This window comes from Mytilus californianus, unplaced genomic scaffold (genome assembly GCF_021869535.1).
Source record: "Mytilus californianus isolate M0D057914Y unplaced genomic scaffold, xbMytCali1.0.p SCAF_1, whole genome shotgun sequence".
Taxonomy (NCBI): Eukaryota; Metazoa; Mollusca; class Bivalvia; order Mytilida; family Mytilidae; genus Mytilus; species Mytilus californianus.
This window is the reverse complement of record NW_026262581.1, coordinates 5,770,624-5,792,540: the sequence shown is the minus strand read 5'-3', so window position 1 is coordinate 5,792,540 and position 21,917 is coordinate 5,770,624. Positions and strand designations below refer to the sequence as shown.

The window sequence follows — 21,917 nt, the reverse complement described above, 5'->3', positions numbered from 1 at the left end:
TGAAAGTAACAAAAATAAATCTCTCGTGAATACTAGTTGGTTTACAGTATTACATATACTTCTGGATTTGTTACAGATAACTTTGTTTGGAATACTACCAAGTATTGAAACTTTTGACAAGTTTTGTGCATCTTATATTTGCTGTATGACCATGTGAATACTTTATCCCCTTAAAATTATCTTACTTACAGGTCCAAGGATGACAAAACGAGGACCAATTCAAAAGAGAAAACTAATGGCCGTCAGCTTTATAATAAAACAATTATACTGTTACAAAATTTTTGTGTCAAAGGGAATTCAATGTTTCTATATTATACCATAAGTAATGATTTTGCTGTGTCTGTGTATTATTCACACCTGTTCATCCCTTTAAGCTAGTATTGTAGTTTTCAATATTTAAGTGTAGTTTTATTGAAGGCTGTATTGCTGTCTGAATTTTGTTGTGAGATTGCTCCCCCCAAGAAAATTTTGAATAGAAGTTGTCCTTTTCCTGCAACTTGATAGTATTATGAGGTACATTTAAATGCTAAGACATCAACATTCTTTTACTAAATTCCTATCATGAGACAAAAAATTATCTCGATTGTTGTTCAAAGTTGTTTTGTCTTGTAATATGAACTTATAGTGTATGGTACAGCTTCTTGTTTTCAGTTTGTGTTAAATCTCTAACGCATCATGAATATAGTCTGGCATCACAATATATCTAACTAATAGAAAACTTTTAAACAGTTCAAATTATTTATTCAAACTTTTAATGAAAAGACTGTAAAACATGCTTGCATGAAAAGTCTGTTCGGCATAATCTGAAGTGTATGTATTGGTCTTCCTTCTTGTATGAATCGAGATACTTCCAAATCTCAGCATACCCATCCAAAACTCTGATGAAGCTTCTTCTTCTCGTCTTTTCCTTTCAACCCTTCAACGTTTCCTCCATGATACTTATGTTTCAACATCACGCTATGTGGGTCAAACTTGACAGTCACGATCACCAGACGTTTGTAAGACAAACTTATATAATCATTATCAAGCACGTAAAAGACAGACTCCTTTTTACGTTCTGATAACTTCCTTTAGACACAAAATTACATACTGCCGATTTATTTTACCGTAACATCTTTGAAAGGGTAGAAATGACCTATTTGGGCATAGAGCGTAATTTGAGTGCCGATAATCGTAGTGGTAAATAGGTCTGATTATTATTTATTAAATTAATGCTTTGAAAAGACAAATTTGTTGTATTATGTTAACAAATATCTTTTAATTACATAGATGTTCATTCCCAACCAATCAGGTGAAAATAATAGTAAAATAGTATTCAGCATTAAAAATTAATTTAACATAATATAGCAGTATGAATATGCCATGTAACTTACCTCATGACCTGGAGTTCTGTCTGTTCTGTCCTCTGACATATTGCCCATAGAGTTTGGTTTGTCTGCTGACGATTCCAGTGTATTGTAACCATCAGGCCCCTGGCTATCGGTAAAATATGGAGGAGGTCCACTCTCTGTTGATGGGGTTGTCACACCTTTCTGATCTGTTCTATCTTTCTCGTCTGGGTAACCATGATTATAACCTAAAGAAAATTACAATACCTATAAAAATAAGAAGATGTGGTATGATTGCCAATGAGACAACTCTCCACAAGAGACCAAATGACACAGAAATTAACAACTATAGGTCACCCACCTTCAACAATGAGCAAAGACCATACTGCATAGTCAGCTATAAAAGGAATATGGTGTGCTGTATAAAAGGTTTCTCTAATGTTTGACTTATTTGTAGATCTTGTCTTCCTGATCATTCTGCTGCTCAGAGTTGTTTCTATCTATTAGTGTTTTTAAAATCTTAAAAAATTGGCAATATCTCCTACTGACAAATTTGACAAGTGAATTCTTCAGACTATTTTTTTGTTAACAAGATATCGAGAGGATAATTGTCATAAAGTTTGGTTCTAATGAGAGAGAAGATTTTTGCATAGGTTAACAATGACGGATGACCAAGTACCCAAAGTGATGGCATTTTCTTATGCTGGTCCTGTGACCAGGTGAGCTAAAAAATTTACTTTCTTACAGTGAAAGAAATATGCATAATTTAAACCATTAAATATTAAATAGGTTAATTCAAATTCATCAATAAGAGAGATAACTTTCATAGCCTAGCAGGCTGTCTACAAAAACATGATGGTGTTGTACTATACCTTCTGTATTATTTGTTTGTGGCATTGAGCTGTATTTGAAGTGTGATCTGTCGAATTTTGGTTTGTTTTCAATCTTCTCAACTTCATCTCGGACTTGTTTTTGTGTTCTACCAGAATATCTAAACTTTGAGTTAAATCTAGGAAACGTTGAACTTTTCGGTGGATCTGATTGATGTAATCTGAAAAAGGAGGGAGCACATAGCTTAAATTAGAACTAAAATTAATAATTTTTTAAATTTCATAATCAGTACAATAAATACAAAGGATCCTTGAATCTAAACATTAGAAATACCGAGAACTTCTAATTCACAAAAATGTTACTTCATAGGAAGCTTTTTCAGGGATATTATTATGAAAATTCAATCTGATTAAAATGATATCTTTCATCCTGAGAAACTGTACTACTAGACTGCACAATTGTTTTTGTCATTCACCTACATGTGCAGAATAATCAAATATCAACTATTTTGAAAACTACAGCCTCTTCAAAATCCTACTTTGCCTTGTTCATATAAGTAAATTAACATGTGTTAGAAATGCATGTCCCCCTATCATTTTATGAACTTAAGCTACAAATAAAAAGTCCTAATATTTGGGAACCTTTTTTCAGATAGGAAACATAATAGAGAAGATGCTACACCTGGTTTCAGACTGATGACAAGTCGAATTTTTCAATTTTCCTAAAAAGGCTTAAATACAACAATAAAATTACTTTAATGTTCTTTTTGGTTGAATTTTTCTTACAAAGCTTTATTCTTACCTAAAGAAAGCATGGTGTTCAACACAGGTCTTCCATAATCTTTTTGCCATTTTATGATTTTCTAATTTAAAACCAATCGTCTCACCATCTTTTTCATTCTGAAACAAATATTTTTTCTATTTATGTGTTTTTTCAATTAACATTCTTAATATGTAGATTTTTCCTCATAATTCCTATATTTTGATTTGCAATCACTCCATTAAAATGTGAGTCAGTCATTGAAGACATATGTCACCTATTATTTTGCATTTCATCAATACTAGAATTCAATGCAACAACACACAGAATCCATGACTTTTCTTAGGAAACCTCTAAAATTTTAGGTAACGGAACAATCATAATAATGAGGGCAAAACTTCTATTCCTTTAGATAAAAGCACGTCTATTTCTTTATACCAAAGCACAAAGCTATTTTGGTGATTAGCAAGGAGGCAAAATACCTTGATCTGAAAGGATCAGAATATAATCAAAGAAAGCAAGATAAACAATTCTCCGTTCCAGAAGCTAAAGGACCATGGGTAATTTCATTGTTCGTATCTTTTTATTAACACCCAAATAAATATTATGTAAAAAGGCAAATTGTTTAATTCTTTTTATTCAAACTACATTTTGGTTTGTTAATGGACTTTCATTTTGACTAGTTGGTTAAATGACGGGTTAAACAGTTACCATCATGCACAGAGTAGGGAATGCTTATTGTCCCTGAGCACATCATTTCACTCTAAAGTTTGTTTCAGTGTATATCACTTCCTCTCACTTAGGAAATATTATGGTCGCCATCACGATTTGGTTGACCATTATGGAAGGTCCATTTTACAAATGTTTATGAATAAGCTTCCATTGTTGTACTCCTAATCCGTTTTTCTAATACTGACTTTTACTTACTGCCAACTTTTTCGTTACCTATGGACATTGTGACGGGTGCCACATTCATATCATGCCATACATTTGGAAACTAGAAAATCCAACAGAGATTAGGTCACTAGAAAATTTGCCATAGATTTGGGATGGCATGACGTCATATTTACCATAAATCCCGCCATGGATGTGTGTCCTATATATATATCATATTATATTATTCATTATCATACCTCTGTAGGTCTTTTCTTGACATAGAAATTATTCCTTTTGTATGAAAGTTTTAAAATGGCAGGCCACACAAATCTGTTAATTCGTAATTTGTCTTTATATACTTGTATACCACTGGCACAAACACCTAACATTAACTTTACTCCTGTTGAATCCTGAAAAAGAAAATATTTGGTGTTAATCAAAATGCAAAAACCTTCATAATTTATGGTAAACATTTTATAATAATGCAAAACATCAATATTGAGCCTTCAGACGATTTAAAACATGATGCTTAAATCACAATTATCAAAAGGTATACATTTTGAATTCTGTCTGAGGGGCATCTCCACCTGGGCCTAAAACATTTGACAGTTTTTACTATTTAAATTATTACTTGAAGAAAAGAAGACCCCTGGTAAACATACAGCAAATTCAACAATTTTTCCACCTACAAAGGAACATAACTTGAAACTGTAAAAGTGACACCACCCATATTTAAACTTGATCTGTGTTTGGTGGTAATATGCATTGAGTATAAGTTTTATAACATTTGGTTGAGGCAAAGTAAAGTTATAATGTGGAAACAGCAAATTCAGCAACTTTTCCCTTTATAAGAGGACAGAACTCAAGAACTATGAAAGTGAAGACACCCAAATTCCAACTTCATCTGTGTGGTGGTAATAAGCATTGTGAATTAGTTTCATATAATTTGGTTGAGGCAAGAAAAGTTAAAGTGTGGGAACAGCAAATTCAGCAATTTTTGAATTTATAAAGGGACATAACTCGAGAACAGTGAAAATGACACTACCAAAATACGAACTTGATTTGTCCTTGGTGGTAATAAACATAGCATATAAGTTTCATAACATTTACATGAAGCAAACTAAAGTAAAGAAAGGAAACCAATTTCAGGACACATGTACAGATGAACAAAGGGTCAACCTTAATGAAACTGTGGGTGATCTTGTGTTCCAGGAGGGTAGGCAGTTCCTTCTCTCCACTAGTGGCACTCATGGCATTGTTTCTGGCAGGTAAAGATCTTGTGATAAGATGCATTTGGTAATGTCATATCCTTGTAGATAATGACCAAAACATTCTTCTCATATAAATTTGATATAACATTTGAAAGATTAAGAGAGTATCACTGTCTTGAATGTCTCAAAATTATGTATTTTATTCTAGTGAAAACTTACTCTAGCTTGATGTAAATCAACACCATACATAGCTAATTTTTTGGCATTTTCTAAATATTGCAATTCTGCTTCTTCTGGTGTTAAACCTCTGGAAAAAATGAAATTTACATTATTTGGTTATTACAATATTCTAATTCATTGCTTTTGTCTAATTCTAATTTCAATTTTTCCAGAAATACATGCAAAGGGAGATTAAGAGATCTTTAAACATTCATATCATGAAATATATTTCTTTAATTGTGCTTTCAGAAATTATTTTAATACCCCTTCTCATCATGAAATTAATCATTATATTTATTGTAAATTCAATAACTATTTTGAAGATTGAATCAATGCCAAAAGCTACAGGCTGTGGTCACTCTAAAAATGTACGAGTCTTCTTAGGAAGATATGTGTCGTCTGCCAACTCCAGAATCCATGTAAATTATGAAAAACCCAAAAATTACCCAGTTTGAAAAATCAAATTAGCTGGTACACAATATCATGTCTTATACAAGAATTTTACCAAGTAAGTTGAATCCTGAAGAACCATTTTCAGGGAGTTGCTGATAAACAGTGTTGTGCTGACAAAGACGAAGAATGACAACAGAAGTGATTTCTTAGCATTGCTATAGCAAGACGCTGTCGGATAATACATTAAAAAATCTTATTTAAGGTAGTGGTATTCTATTGCATTGTGGCTTTAAGCATATTATTTCAACTAGCATCCTTACTTTTGTACAGACCCAAATTACAAAATTTACAAAACTAATCAAATTTAATAGAAGATGTTTAGAATGCTTTCCAACCAGCCATATCTGCAGTCGTTAGCAAATCTGTATAGAAAATTTTTAAAATCTTCTATAGCATATATTAACATTTCTATTTAAATTACATGAAAAACATGAAAAAATATTCTTTTATACACAATATTGACCTACTTACTTGTGTGTTTTGTGTAATTCATAAACTTTGGATCTCATTTCTGGTGATTTGTCTGGTGCATATTCTATTTTATCTAAATAACTATCTCCTGGACCAAACTCATACTCATCAATATTGTCATAGTCACCAACTTCTGCCTGTACCATGTAAGAGCCAACAACAGCCAAGGTGGTAAAGGAACAGGGTAATCTATAAAAATAAATTTGTATCATCTAAGATTTCAAAACATCATGAACAAAACTAAGTCCTAACATAAAAAAAAAAAACATTTTGAATTTTTTTATTAAGGAAACACCAAATTAATGTCTTATTCATTGTAATGTCCCTCCAAATTTCTGACTTCGTTTTTTTTACACTATACTTCATATGCAGACCACAGATACAATTGGTTTGTTGATTGAAATAAATGGGGAACGTGTCCATGGGACACAGATGATGTCCCGCTTGCATATAATGTTATAAAGGGATATAACTCAAGAACTGTAAAAGGGACGCTACCCAAATTTGTAATTGATCTGAGTTTTGTGATAATAAGCATTGTGTATACGTTTCAAAACATTTGGTTGAGGCAAACTAAAGTGAGAGAACGGAAACGAAAAATTCAGTAATTTTTCCATTTCTAGAGGGCATAACTCTAGAACGGTTAAAGTGATGCCACCAAAATTCAACTTGATCTGTGTTTTGTGGTAATAAGCATTGTGTATAAGTTTCATAACATTTGATTGAGGCAAACTAAAGTTAAAGAACGGAAACCAATTTTGGGACGTACGTACGGATGTACAGACGGACAAGGGTAAAACTTAATGACCCCTCCGCTACAGCGGGGGCATAAAAAGTCAGCAGAAGTGACAAGGCATAGTTGACATTCAATGGTCTCAATATTCTTTCTTTTTTCCCTTTACCTATGTTCACTGAATTCTCTTCATCCCTTTGAATTGTGAGGCCCCCATGCACAGCTAACACTAACTTTTTTACCGCCTCCCCCCTCCCCTATAAATTGGCTATTCAGCATGCTATTTTGATGACGATTTTCATTTAAAAATACTTACTTTCCGTTAAAGATGTCAAATCTGACTTGTAAACAAAGTTGAAACCTGAAATATTACAAGATTATTTATGGAATGTCAAAAATGAGAGTAAATAAAATAAAACATTAAAACTTTTTCTAAATTTTCCCTACAAACAATGTAAAATCAGACTTAAAACTGTAAATGTAGAAGTAAAACTGTAATATCTACTGTAATCAGGCTTGTATAGTTCACACTGGTACATAGTCCGCACCCCATTCTCACCACGAAATTTTTGGTAAAAAACTTTTTGTAACTGTTAGAAAAGATCTAATGAAACTCTGGTAATTTCAAATCTTGTGTGGTCGTATGCGGTATTTTCTTGGAAAAACCTATTTTCCATCAACAAACAGAAGCTGAAACTGCTTGTAAATGATTCTAAAAGCCTTCACGATTGTTAAAATAAGTCTAAATCACACAAAAAACAATTTAGAAACTTGCTTATGTTTAAACTGGAAGTTTGAAAAGCACGTGTAAAAGAAGAGAAAAAACGGTGAGAGTCGAAATCCGTACATACTAGATATCAATATAATAGGACTTTGAAAGTAAAACAGTTCCATCCCGATGTAAAATAGTATTAAATATATCTATCACATTAATGTTTGAAGGGTTTTAAGCTAATAAATAACATATTAGTCAGTATGAAACACCAAAACGAAACGTATAATAACCGATTACGTTTTGTAATTTACACATCATAAGCCGGTTTACTGTTGTCTTTTTTACTTTTTTTGTACAGTTTCATTCAAGCAGATACCAGTTTATTTTATAAGCAATGCATTGAAAAGAAACGAGAAATTTGTTATGAAGTGTTTAATTTTTAAATTTATCAATATTAATTTGATATTGAATAATAATAACTTATTAATATGGATTATGTAAAATTATTAGTTTGAAAAATGATGAGCGCCCTCTACAATATCAATAACAAACATGGCAGAACGAAAATAAACCATCTCGGGAAATTGAATTTTTTCTCTTATTTCTTGCTTATTGTACTCTATAGTCTATAACTATAAAAATAGTTAATTTTGGAGAATAAAACCGCGGACTATACAAGCCTTTTAACGGTACAATTGCACTATCAACATACAACAAATTTTACAACATGTTTGCATAAATATATCTATGATTTATGCAATCCTTTAATGTCAATATGCCTCTAGTGATGTTTTCACATAAATTATATATGAAATGTACTTTAAAGTTTTGTGTAGGTGATTGAAATAAAACATATGTAGTCATGTGTGAATCTAATATTCAGCTGTTGTGTGAAATTATGCACCACCCAATCTCATTTTAATTTTTCAATTTGGTATCACTGAATTTAAAATAGTCTGCTTTACCTATGCTTTTCGTGTGTATATGTGATAAGTTTCATTATAACAATATAATGATTATATTAGCGGCAAAATAATTGGATTCAAATGAGATACACTTGTGAGATGAATCATAAACTTATATTACATAATATTTCTACTGCAAACTGCTCTTAAAACTGAAATAAGGCATCTGCATGTTAATTCACTTCTTTAACAGATGTTAAATTTTCCTTTTAATCCTGATGTAGTTTATCTCACCTAGAAAGGTCCTCTAACATTGCCATGGGTTCTGGTGGATAAAATTTCACTGAAAAGTCAAAAACACTGGTCCCACCTGAAAAAAAGTGCAATGTTATATATTAGTACTTCTGCTACGACTTTATTTTTCTTTGAAGCTATTAATATATATTGTGAAGAGTCTACTTTAAATATGCAAAAGTGCTGAGGAGAAAAAGACAAGTAAGGTGGAGGGCCATAGAATCTGCTTTAAAAACAAGGAAGTTATATTTCAAGTTTATCAGGAAGTCACAAAAAAATTCAGTCATCAAAACTTAGTATGAAACACTTACTTCAAGTTACTTAAGCAATATTAAAACTGGGCCAGTCAAACTACGTAGTAACTTCCAAAATTTTTGCTTATTTTTTTTCAAAAACCAAGTAAATTTTTTGAGGGTAGGTTTATTTGAAGGAGTTTTCCATCCTATTATTGGTAAAAAAAATCTGAATACTTTCACCCGCTGATTTATGTTTTTGCTGTCATATTCCTACAAAATATTCTACATAGTGATACTCTATCCCCTGTTTCATTACCAATTTTATCTGCCATAAATAAGATTTGTTTTGATACTGAATGTCATACATACAATGTACATGTTGTTCACCTTATTTTACACCTGTCTTTTTTTATTAGAGGACACCTGAGACAAAGAAGGTATGATGTCTATTTTATGTACTATATTTGAGACAAAAGTAGGTATGATGTATACTTTATGTAGTATATCACAATAAGATACCAGAACAACTAAGGGGAAATGTTTCAAAGTGTTATACATCTATCATTAAATCAAAAGATAACAATTTGACATGGCCATTAGGGATTTATATGTGTACAACTTAATTGGCAAATGCTAATAGGGAATACCATATTGTGACCTTCTGAACAGTCAATATCATTTCTTCAAATCAATACCAATTATCATGGATTTCATTTGGCCTGTTAAACTTTTTCTGGAATTCCAATGACATGGCAGTCAATCAAATATGACTGACACTGCATGTACATATTTCCAGAAGTAATGAAACTACATACTTCAATCAAATTCAACACAAATTTAAATTGACAGAATTTTTGTGTTGTGGTCATTCATCCTATTAAATATTCATTAATGTTGTTTTTTTTTTTTAATTTATCAAGCTAATAAACCAAGCTGTTAACTCAATTAATACTTCAAATACAACACAGAACTGAGACAATTATACCTTTTAATGACCTAGATATTGGAAATACATATATAATGTGTAAATATTGACATTTCATGTAGGTCAATGCAATCTTGGCTTGAATGAAAACCTGTGATCAGCCATGGATGACCATTTATGATCACATACCAAACAATAAACAATAGGTTAGGCAATCATAAATAATGTCTTGTTGACAACTGATACCCATGGCAGATCTTAATACACTAACAATAGTATTTATCACACTGTGATCTTAGTCTTTATATAAATCTATGGGAGACCATTCAGATTTATAAAACTGTATCTCCTAAGAAGATAGTGTTTTAAATCGACTATTTCAGTTAAATCTGGATTCTTTTTAAAACTGTGATTGCATTTCCTTTCAATGAGTCTAAATTAAAATGTTCAATCCACAGATCTACTGGATATTGAGTTAATAAACAACATTCTAGTATATCTACAAGTGATAGGATACTTAATAGGTCAACATAAGCAGGACCCAGTTAAATGTGAATTTTAAATAAGAAAGCTTTTCTGAGCATAAAACTCAATCTTTTATTTTGCTTTTCAAGAAGAATAACTCTTTTAAGTATTGTTCAAGACTGTATGTCAATTATAAATCTGAAAATATATTGTTTTTTGGTGTGTTGTTGGGTTGTTTGTCTCATTGATGTCGGCATCTTTTGGAAATTCATCTCTGAATAAAATAATTATAACTCCTCAAAATTGTAAGAAGTACTAAAGAAATATAACCATTTAGTTATGTCCTGGTAATTTTCTAATGACGAAATAGACTACAAGACCAGGATAAACTAATTTTCAAAGCTATATGTAACAATTGATGCTTTTCTAAATTATATGTCCAACGATTAAAAGGAAATAAAGAAACCAGATATTAATTTGTGCCTTTTCAACTGTGGAATATTTTTTATTGACTGCACCATTATTTGTGACTATTTTAAATACAAAACATACAAAAAAATACTTTTTAATTATAGTTCACAACACTACCATCAACCCTCTGCAAATACCACAGCCAGTTGAACAGCCTCCCATAGAGACATTTTGTCAAGCTCAGTTTTATGTTGAGGTTTAAAAAACATATTATTTCTGAAACTTACCCTTAACTTGTTTCAATATTTTCTTTTCATTATTCAACCAGAACTGAAAATAAAAATTTAACAATATATTATTGTACATTAAAGACATTCCAATATACAAAGAACAAGTCACTCATGCTTGAAAAGCAAGTTATGGTGACTTAAATTTTTGAACTGACCTTGATGTCTATTCCAAAAATGTAAACTGATGTATAATATTATTCCTCTATGACATGAACTTGAAGTAACTTATACAGAACTTTACCAAGTCATTCATAAATTAGGTAAAAGTAACCTATGACATTGACCTCTGACATAGTAACTTTAAAATCAAAAGGATCTTCCTGTCATAATATGATATATTCACGTATAATCGAAATTCCCCATTAGGTTCTCTGAAACCCCTTTTTCTACTTTTCAGTTACATTAACCTTGATTGTGGATATATGTTGTGATCTAAAAATGAATAGATATGTTTCTCTCTTTATATGTGACTATTTATTTTGTAAGGTTCTTTAGAGTTTTTATGTAACTAAGTACCCTTTTCTTTATTTAAATCAATTTTTTATAACTATGACCTTGACCTAAGAGGTAGTGATCTCAATATCCATAGAGAGATCGTTCATCATATATATATATATTAATATATATCCAAGTATAAAGATTGCAATCTAATATTTATTCAAGCCAGGGAAAAATGATTGTTGGTTTCCCCTAACATTGGAAAATTTTCAAGGCCCGGCAGGCAGGAGTTTTCTTTTTTGTGTGTATCAAATAGTGTTGCTATAGACTGAGTGTAGAACAAATATTTATTTACTTGACAACTGGTATTATACTTATGTGACTTTAATAACATTTAGAACTGGTGTCCATGTATTCAATCTTGATAGAATACTGGCCCTTGGTGCCAAGTTGGCCATTTTGGGGATCTAAACAACAGGGGAGAGAAACGCTTTAAATCATTATCTTTCCAATTATTTAAGTACTTCGGTGATCTAGAAACCAAGGCGAGAAAAAATTACCTTGACATTGGCTTCTAAACAACAAAACTAAAACATATATGAACAAATATTTGTTAACATTGCTGGATCGGAAAAAGACACGGTCGGTTTTTTTTTGTTTTTTTTGTTCAGTCCAAAAAAATAAACGACCCATCAGTTTAAAATAGACCCAGTCGGGTTAGGAGAAACCAACAATCATTTTCCCCTGACCTTATTTATCTATCCTCCAGAAACCCAATTTGCAAGATGAACTGACAGACAGACTGACTGACTTATAACTATATATACTCTAGCTACTTCGTAAGGTTTACAACTAAAACACAATGATCAAAGCCAGTTTCAGTTATCCGATTTTCCTTGACCTTTATGGAAAAATTAAAACATATTACATTTTTGTGCAAAAAATGGCCAACAAAAACCATTCAAAATTGTTTCTCTGGTTTCAATATCTTCAGGCTGGTTATTAGTCATGTATCTCAGTTCTAAATCTTGCATTTGTATACTTACTTTTACATTGTTATTCTGATACTGTAAACCAAAATAATCTTTCTCTTGTAATGTTAAATAAGCACATACTTTATCAAACAGTTCTTTGCCAGTTGCATTTTTCTGAAAGGAAAAAAAAATTCATTCAAATCTGCAAAATAATTTATTACATTACTTCTAATTAATATTTTCTAGATTTTTTCATTTTCTTTACAAACCTGAGTAATCACTGATTGTAAACAAAAACTTAAAAAACCTTGAACATACAGCTCATCAACTCAAATTCTTCATTCTTCTAGGCCTAAAAAATAGTATGTATCCGCTAACATGCTGAAAAAAATTAGGATTGGTATATAGGCAAAAAATTTAATAGTGCTTGTTAGAAAGTGATGAAAAACCTTTAAAGTAGGCACTTAAAATAAGGAAAGGTTGGGTTAGCGGAAACACAGGTACTTTATTTTTGGTCCTACTGTGTAGATAGGGAAAAGACAAAGATTTGGTATCGAAAAATTGCAGTAGTCATCTGGATCACATAATGAAACAGTTGGCACATAATGCTATTATGTAATGAAAGTTTTCCCTGGTTATGATGGAGTAACAGTATAAAGAGGTGAACAGTGAATCTCTTGTCTGCTTTATTGATCATGATTGAATTATGTGTTAAGAGTATTTTGTTAACAGTATCAATTAATAATCCATGAAAATGTGCTCAAAGTCAAATAAATCCTGTGACAACAAATATAGTTGTCCTATTACTTATATATATAAGAAAGAAAATAAAGTATCCGAACACCTTTCGTCTTTTTTAAGCATGATACATGAAAATGAGGTCAACAGTTATGGACATATGCCAGCCATACAGGAATAATGTTGTTGTACCCATATCCCATGCTATAAAGCATACCCCATGGGTAATTCAAAATAATGGAAAACACTGTTATTAAAGCTGCTGATCAAATATGTAGTCATTCTGTTCAGTAGTTTTTTGAGAGGATCCCTAGGTCTTCATAAGGAAACATAGCTATAATAACATGCATCTATTATAATGCAAAAAAATGTCACCTGCAATAACACATAGGTGTGATGATATCCCATTAACAATTTTAATGGAAAATAAGTATTTCCTGTCAAATTTCCCATTTCATATTTCATGATTTAACTACCTTGTTGTTTCAGTGTATGCACACCATTGAAATCTTCCATTTTACACCATGACACATGTTAGTTGTTTTTAAAGAAATCATACATGTTTTTTCAACATTAAAACACTGAATTTTAGTACCTTTTCACTGCCAAATTTTCAGAAATAATAATTTAGAACTGGACATTCTCAAGTCTCAAATACTGACAAAATTCCTTCAATACTAAACAACGGACTAGTCAAAACATTTCTTTTTTAAGCAAAACATGGTTTCTAAGCAAACATTTTGAAAATTATTGTAAAATACAACAATGTAGGCTAATTTCACTGTTTATTCATTGTCAACGCTCATAATGTTCTTCTCATGAATAATTAAAATCTTGCATTTTTACATTTGATTAAATGTTTTATTTTTGTTTTTTTATTTTTGGCAATTTCATCATACATGTAGGCACCAAATTAAATGAACCACAATAAGACGAAAGCCAACATTTCTTTATTTATGGTATGCCATCTCACGTTCTTAAGTCATAAATCCTGCAATAAGTTCAGTGTAAAAAAATTAATTCTGTATGAGCAGTAAATTTCTACTGAATATGTCACAATTGTCCTTCAAATGTACCTACCACCTTCCTGTAATGTGATATACCAAAATAGCACATGTTAATATGTATCATTTTGCATGTCACCAAAATTTCTACATACTGTGGATTCATTATTTGTTGGATACCAATTTTCATAGATTTTGAAGGTATATTTAAAAGGTAAACCATGAATCTATTTGTTCAAAGAAGTATAAATTTTCTATAGGATTGGATGCAGACTTTGGCAAAACCACGAATTGAAATATCCACGAAAATATAATTTTCCTCAATTCTTTAAAATTGGTATCAACGAAAATAAATGAACCCATGGTATATTTTAAATATAAAACCACTATATATTTTTTTCCTATGCTTAGTTTTCCATTTTGTTCCTTTAACCAAAGCTAGCTACAAGTACTTACTGTAACATCTGTTTCATATAACTGTCCATCTAAAAGATGAATTTTACAAAACACCATTTTGCCAGATCTTGGCTTGGCCTTTGATGGTGGTTTTGTTGTTTTAGGACAGACTTCTTTTTTCTCTTCTACCTGCAAAATACAGACAACTTTTAATTTAATTTTCTATTTGTCATTTTTTTTAAAATAAACAAGCATTCTGAGAGTATTGTGTGGCAATACATAGTCCCCTACCGGTTAAAAATCAGTTGTACTGGAACAATATGCTAACTTGATCTATAACTTGTCATGGTGTAAACTATATAACAAATATCAAGTCAATACCTTCAAGCATGATGACAAAAAGTGTGGAAAACTGATTATTTAAGTGAATTTTCTAAGTCCAAGGACCATAACTCTGCACAAAATTATCAGACCAGAACAAAATTCAAACTTGATCTGTAACTTGTCATGATACAACAATATACCAAATATCAAATCAATATCTTCAAGCAAGAAGAAAAAAAATGTGGAAAACTGATTTACCAGACTGACGGATGGACAGACAGACAGACGGACGGAGTGCAAACCTTAAGTCCCCTTCGACTTCATAGGTAGGGGACTAATAATCTCATTCTACTGAAATAGAAAATATAACTTAGAAATTAACCAACTTATGACTTATATATTTTCATTCTATATGATACTAATGAATTATCAGCTTAGACCAATAGTTGTCTTCCTTGCCAGACCTGTGCAGCCCAAGGCTTGATAAATCTCCAAACCTGTAAGAATTTTCAGATGTTAAGTTCAGTCAACAGGGTTGTTATATAATAGTATTTGAACCCAAGTTTTCCAAATAATTTTTTTTTTGGGGTATTAGAAAAAAAGAATGCTAAGACTACAAATCTGATGGTCCAAGTGAAACTCTGATGGTTTTGTTTTGCAGAACAATATTCATTCTTATCAATTATTTCCATTACAGCTTTTCTATAAAAGCATGCAAAGCAAACCTTTGATCGACTTGCTTGCTATGTTTGCTTGGATGTTTGTAAACAAAAGGGTAGGCGGAGTTTCAGTCTGTTTAATATATACTGGTATTTGATTGGACTGTGAGGGGATGGTTCTGGATACAGTGTATGGGGTATATTCCAAGGCACTTCAAATAATACTCAAAGCAGCAAAACGAATAACAATTTAATAAAAAGAAAGTAAAGACATATTCGATTCAACATTTAACACATCAAAACATCTTAGTAACATATAGACAGAAACCCTTGGAAACATTTATGCAAACCCAGGTATAACTCAGCCATCATGACGCCACGAGGCTTGCCTATAGAGCTTAAATTCAGACAGTCAAACCATCTTATTGTAGTTACTTTTAATGTGCATCGCACTCAGACAGGCAACCCGTCTTTAGGCAATTAGTTCATATTCAAATATTTAATTATTTCATTTAAATAACTTCTTTCAAAATGGTAAGCAAAAATAAATAACATTGCAAAATTATCGCAAACGCCAAATAAATAAAGGAACTCAAATGTCAGTCTTGCTCAATATATGAGGGGCCTGATGGGGGGGGTCTCATAACGATTCACGAGTTGATTTTTTTGTCAATCACAATTCACAGAAAATAAATTTCCATGATCACGGATCACGAAAATATAAAAAGAGTATAAATCTGTAGAAAAACGGATCACCATAGCGAATATGCGCCGATCACGAAGAACGAAAATAACCCATCAGGCCCCTCATATATGAATACTAAATAGAATAAATCAAATGTAAATGAAATATTATCAAGCAAATCAATTAGCAGCCTGAAATAATTAAGTAATGAAAAGGGAAATAATCCATTCCTATTACAGGACAATAAAAATTGACATACAATGTGAAACTTAACATTTAAATGAAGTTAATGTTTATTGTCCAATCAAATTCCAGTATATAGTAAACAGACTGAAATAGACTACCTACCTGTTGTTTACAAACATCCAAACAAACATAGCAAGCAAGTTGATCAAAGGTTTGCTTTGCATGCTTTTACAGAAAAGCTGTAATAGCAATAAGATTTGGTCAATAATTTGCTCAATTATTATTTCTTGGTTTCTGTTTCATGGCTTTTAAGGTAGCTGGGGTGTCTTCCTCCATCTTGGATTTTGAAATAGCAGATAGCAATCAGTCTATATCTTTAATGAAATGTGCAAATTTCGAAGGTAGTATGTAATTCATGTGTAAGACTTGTCATGCTAATATAGAAAATTACGTGTTTTATCATATTTACAGCTGTATTTTACAAAAAATACAGAATATTTTTGTTTGATTCACTTTTTCCCCAACTTTGCCACGTAAGGGTAGATAACTCAGATATAAGGGGACATAACACAGATAAAGTTACTTTTATAATAGAATGTGTTGTGAATTTACCTATTTTATAATGTAGCAAGAAACGAGTCCGGTGACCCCATTTTTTCTTTTGCTTATCTGAAAGCATATCATTAGAGCTATCTTCTCATATTTTATCTTAAAATTCTACGGTGCAGTTTTCTTTTTATCACACAAAATTGGATTTTCCATGCATAATCTATACAAAATCTGACAATTTTGCACAACCTGTAGTGTGACAAAAAGCTGGGTGACCCATACTTTTTATTATACCTTTGAAAAAAGTATGACATAAACTACATTTTGACAAATTATTAAAAAAATCTATGGATTTTAATTTAGACCCCCCATCTACCTTAATGTTGTTCTTTGTATTTTTCTTGGATTCTTGATGCCTTGAACCTTTTTTTTTTTAATATATATATATTCTATGCAAAACTGAAACTGCTGCAGAAGAAATTTATATCTCTAGATGATTTAATATTCTAGCTCAAATCTGAGGGCAGAGGATGCGGTACATTGAAAAGGGCAATAACTAACAGACTTAAATTATGTACATTGCCACCTTTATTTGCTTACTTAGGGCAGGATTTTAAAATTTGTTGGTTTACGATTTTTTTACATGAAAAAGTATGGTCGATTGGTCGAAAAAAATATCTTTGAAGACATAAATCTGAACAAAATAAATATATATTGTTATAAACAATCTTTTTTGTATGCTGAATTTTGCCATCATTTCTATTATTTTAGTTTCAAATGTTATTGCTCAGCTGCTTTAAATATACAATGCATGCCATAGTCATTTAATTTTGTAAAAAATGGGGTACATGTCCACAGACAAACAGGAAAATAAAATGGTCATTTCATGAACAAGAAAACACAGCTATACATTGCTTTTTATCATATTTCAGGAAACATGGTGAATAATGAGCTTCAAGCACGAAAGCATGTAAAATAAAAATTGCAAAAACGTTGCACAAAAATAACACTTTACCATGCATGTAAAAAAATGAAGTAGACTCGTCCATTGGAAAGACGTAATATCTGTTTCATCCTTTGTCATGCAAATTGCAATCCCATTTTTGATATCGAAATAGATGAATTTTTTTTTCGATCTACAAAACATGAAAATCCCAAATTGTTTGTGAAAATCTCTTACTTTTAACTTGATGTCTTTCACGTTTGGACGGGTCCATTTCATATATAAGATGTTAAATTTTACAGAAATATGACAAAAAAAGGAAAATGAACTTATTGTTATTGGTTTTTAACACAGGTTTCATTCGTCAAAAATTTCAAGGTCAGCTATGATTTCTATTGTTTCGAAACGCATACTACGGATTTTATTATTTTTTTAGAATACAATTAGTAATCATTTCTGTTAATGTTTAATGCATGCAATTTCATGAAAATGCTGCTAAGCAGATATTTTTATTTATATTTCAGGGATAATGTATTTGTTAGGGTAGACAGGAATAAAAATTCGTAAGGGTTCCGCGGAACCCAGTGTCTCGCCTACTTTTGCTGTTAATCGCAGGCTCAACAAAAATGAGGAAAAAAAATTAATAAAAATATTCCTCTCTATACTATGTTTTGATTGTAAGTAGCTTCTGTCCAAGTTTGGTAAAAATCCAGGATAGTTTATGAATGTAATAAATGTTTTAAAAACTTAAACTGCAGACTGTATGTAATGTTAACTTGAAGAAAAACTAAGTCCATTTATAAGTAAAATACGGAAAAAATGGAACAAAATTTTAACAAAATTTCCTTCTAGATACTAGCTTTTAATCATAAACAAGCTTCTGTCCAAGTTTGGTACAAATTCAGGATAGTTTAAGAAAGTTGTTAAAATTTTAAAAACTTTAACCACAGAGTGAATGTAATGTTTCCTGGCAGAAAAACTAAGTCCATTTATAAGTGAAATACAGAAAAAATGGATTTTTTTTTTTACAAAATTTACTTCTGGATACTATCTTATAATCATAAACAAGCTTTTTTCTAAGTTTGGTAGAAATCCAGGTTAGTTTAAGAAAGTTATTAAAATTTCAAAAACTTTAACCACAGAGTGAATGTAATGTTTCCTGGCAGAAAAATTAAGTCCATTTATAAGTAAAATAAGGAAAAAATGGAATTTTTTTTTTTACAAAATTTACTTCTGAATATTATCTTATGATCATAAACAAACTTCTTAACAAGTTTGGTAGAAATCCAAGATAGTTTAAGAAAGTTATTAAAATTTCAAAAACTTTAACCACAGAGTGAATGTAATGTTTCCTGGCAGAAAAACTAAGTCCATTTATAAGTAAAATACGGAAAAAATGGAATTCATTTTTTACAAAATTTACTTTAGAATATTATCTTATGATCATAAACAAGCTTCTGTCCAAGTTTGGTAGAAATCCAGGATAGTTTAAGAAAGTTATTAAAATTTCAAAAACTTTAACCACAGAGTGAATATTTGTGGACGGCGCCGACGACAACGACGACGACGGAATGTAGAATCGCTATGTCTCGCTTTTTCGACAAAAGTCGAAGGCTCGACAAAAATGCATGAAATTTCAATTTTTTTTTCTGAAAATCTGAAAAATAGGGTCAGGGATCTGTAAACCAACAAATTAAATAAAATGCTTCGCTGAGCGCAGCTGGATATGACCACAGAGGTCCAACCCTGAACAGCTGGGGCAAAAATGGACACAATATTCGCGCTTAATACAGGTCTGAATTTGGATTGTAATTAAATATTTGACACATAATAGGTATCTGACACCGAATAACTGTAGTCAAAGAACTTAGAATTGGTTGTATGATTTGAATTTATATTCAATTTTTGCTTTTGTGCAATACACTATGCTGTTGCGAATTGAACCCCCCCTTTTTTTTGCTTTTGTGAAATACACTATGCTGTTGCGTATTGAACCCCCCCTTTTTTTTGCCAAAAAAAATATCTGAAGAAAATTTCTGAAATCTGAAATGAAAAAAAAAATTGCCTCCCACAAATTCTTTTTTTCCCCTCCCCTCCCCCTTCCTTTTCCAAAAAAAAATTCTTTCCCTCAAGATATGGTCATAATCTCAATTCAAATTTCCAATGGAGTTTGAAACCATAATTACCAATTTAAATACATCATAAAAGTCTTAAAATAGAAAATGACATACATAATCATTGCTAAAATTAATATTCCTTTAATAGTAACTTCTAAGAATAAATTGACAGCTAATCACCTCAAGACAGTACAAATTTTTTTTATACACAATTAAAAAGCAGTGTAAGGGAGGTAATCCAAACATACACAACATTGTACTTTAAATGTTTGGATTACCTCCCTTACACTGCTTTTAAATTGTCCATTAACCAGGAAACCTTTGTTTTCCCCCCTTTTTTGGCCCTAATTCCTAAAAGGTTTGAGCCACAACCCCCCAAAGTCAATCCTAACCATCCCTTTGTGGTATGGAAACTTATGGTATAATTTCAGAGAGATTCATACACTGTTTCACAAGTTATTGTCTGGAAACTAGAAAAATGCTTATTTGGGCCCTTTTTTGGCCCCTAATTCCTAAACTGTTAGGATCATAACCCCCAAAATCAATGCCAACCTTCCTTTTGTGGTTATAAACCTTGTGTTTCAATTTCATAAATTTCTATTTAAAGTTATTGTCCGGAAACCAAATGTCTTCGGACGACGACAACGATGTGATACCAATATACGACAATTTTTTTTGCGGTTGCATGAAAACCCAGGTCTTATCTTTGTAGTACTTCCTTCTAAAAGTTCAAGAAATATATATATGATTGGAGGATTCATATGCTTTGATTTCAGAAAACATCTGTAAATATATGGTAAAGGTATGCACATCAATTGCTTTCATCCTTTGATATTTATTAGTATTACATCTTTTAAAATATTATATATCTGTCAAGTGTATTGAAGACCAAGTTATATATATTAAGTAATTAAACATTATGTCTAACATGTCAGATTCTTACTCATGACTGCTCCTTCAATTTGATAAAACTTATCAACATCTAAAATACTGGTTGACTAAGTAATTAATTTTACCAACAAAAAGTATATTCTATTATTTCAATTTTTTTTTATTCAGTTCATGATTTGTGTTCATTTAGAAAAGAGGTGAAAGATACCTGGCAAAGGGATATACAGACACATAAGTCGAAATAATAAGTCTAATTTGGTAGGTACATGCATGTAACATCTGAGGAAAAGAGGACAGAATTGTGGTTACGACAACTGAAACGTATCTGCCACCATCTGTGAAATAGATATTCCACACATTGTACATGTAGCAGTCAACCAACTGATAATGGCATCCATTAAAGCTTGGAACTCTTGGTTAAATAGCTTTCTTGAAAACAGCAACCCTCTGTCTATCAAGGAAGTCATGTCAGGCCAAAATTAAAATTAAGTTTGTTTCCCCTTACCCGACCGACCCACTAAAAATCCGCCGACTGAAATAATTTTTTTCGAAAATCACGTTGTTGTTTTTTTTTCTCGTTTCGCTCAAAAGTTCGTTTTTTAAATTCGTTTCCTTGAATGGTCCGTATTTTCAACATTCCGCGAAATCCTTGTCGCCCGTGTGTTTGCAGCAAAGGGTAAACTACGTATGCAAGGATACTGAAATTGGAATGGAATAATGTTTTTAATAAATGCATCCGAGCAATCTTAACTACTCTTCCATTCTAGTTACGCCTCCAATAACAAAATGCGTATCGAGAATGGCCGAGAAGTTACGATTGCACATCCGAGCTCACCCTTGAGCTAAAATGTTAGGCCCGGTGTTTCTGAAATTCTGCCGTGTTTGTGGTAA

The 21,917-nt window shown here is 31.3% G+C and overlaps 1 protein-coding gene across 12 annotated transcripts in view; it reads right to left on the bottom strand.

Annotated features, from left to right (window-relative positions):
• The window catches only part of LOC127736479 (band 4.1-like protein 2), an 88,104-nt gene that overhangs the window by 28,162 nt on the left and 38,025 nt on the right, over nt 1-21,917 (bottom strand). For all 12 annotated transcript variants that reach the window (XM_052247176.1, XM_052247061.1, XM_052247248.1 and 9 more), the window contains 11 exons: nt 14,733-14,861; nt 12,607-12,708; nt 11,120-11,162; nt 8,796-8,871; nt 7,198-7,242; nt 6,149-6,337; nt 5,225-5,312; nt 4,052-4,204; nt 2,961-3,058; nt 2,201-2,379; nt 1,374-1,576 (listed from right to left, as the gene is read on the bottom strand). In XM_052247176.1, the coding sequence (XP_052103136.1) occupies nt 1,374-1,576; nt 2,201-2,379; nt 2,961-3,058; nt 4,052-4,204; nt 5,225-5,312; nt 6,149-6,337; nt 7,198-7,242; nt 8,796-8,871; nt 11,120-11,162; nt 12,607-12,708; nt 14,733-14,861 (1,305 nt within the window). The remainder of the gene's footprint in view (nt 1-1,373; nt 1,577-2,200; nt 2,380-2,960; nt 3,059-4,051; nt 4,205-5,224; nt 5,313-6,148; nt 6,338-7,197; nt 7,243-8,795; nt 8,872-11,119; nt 11,163-12,606; nt 12,709-14,732; nt 14,862-21,917) is intronic.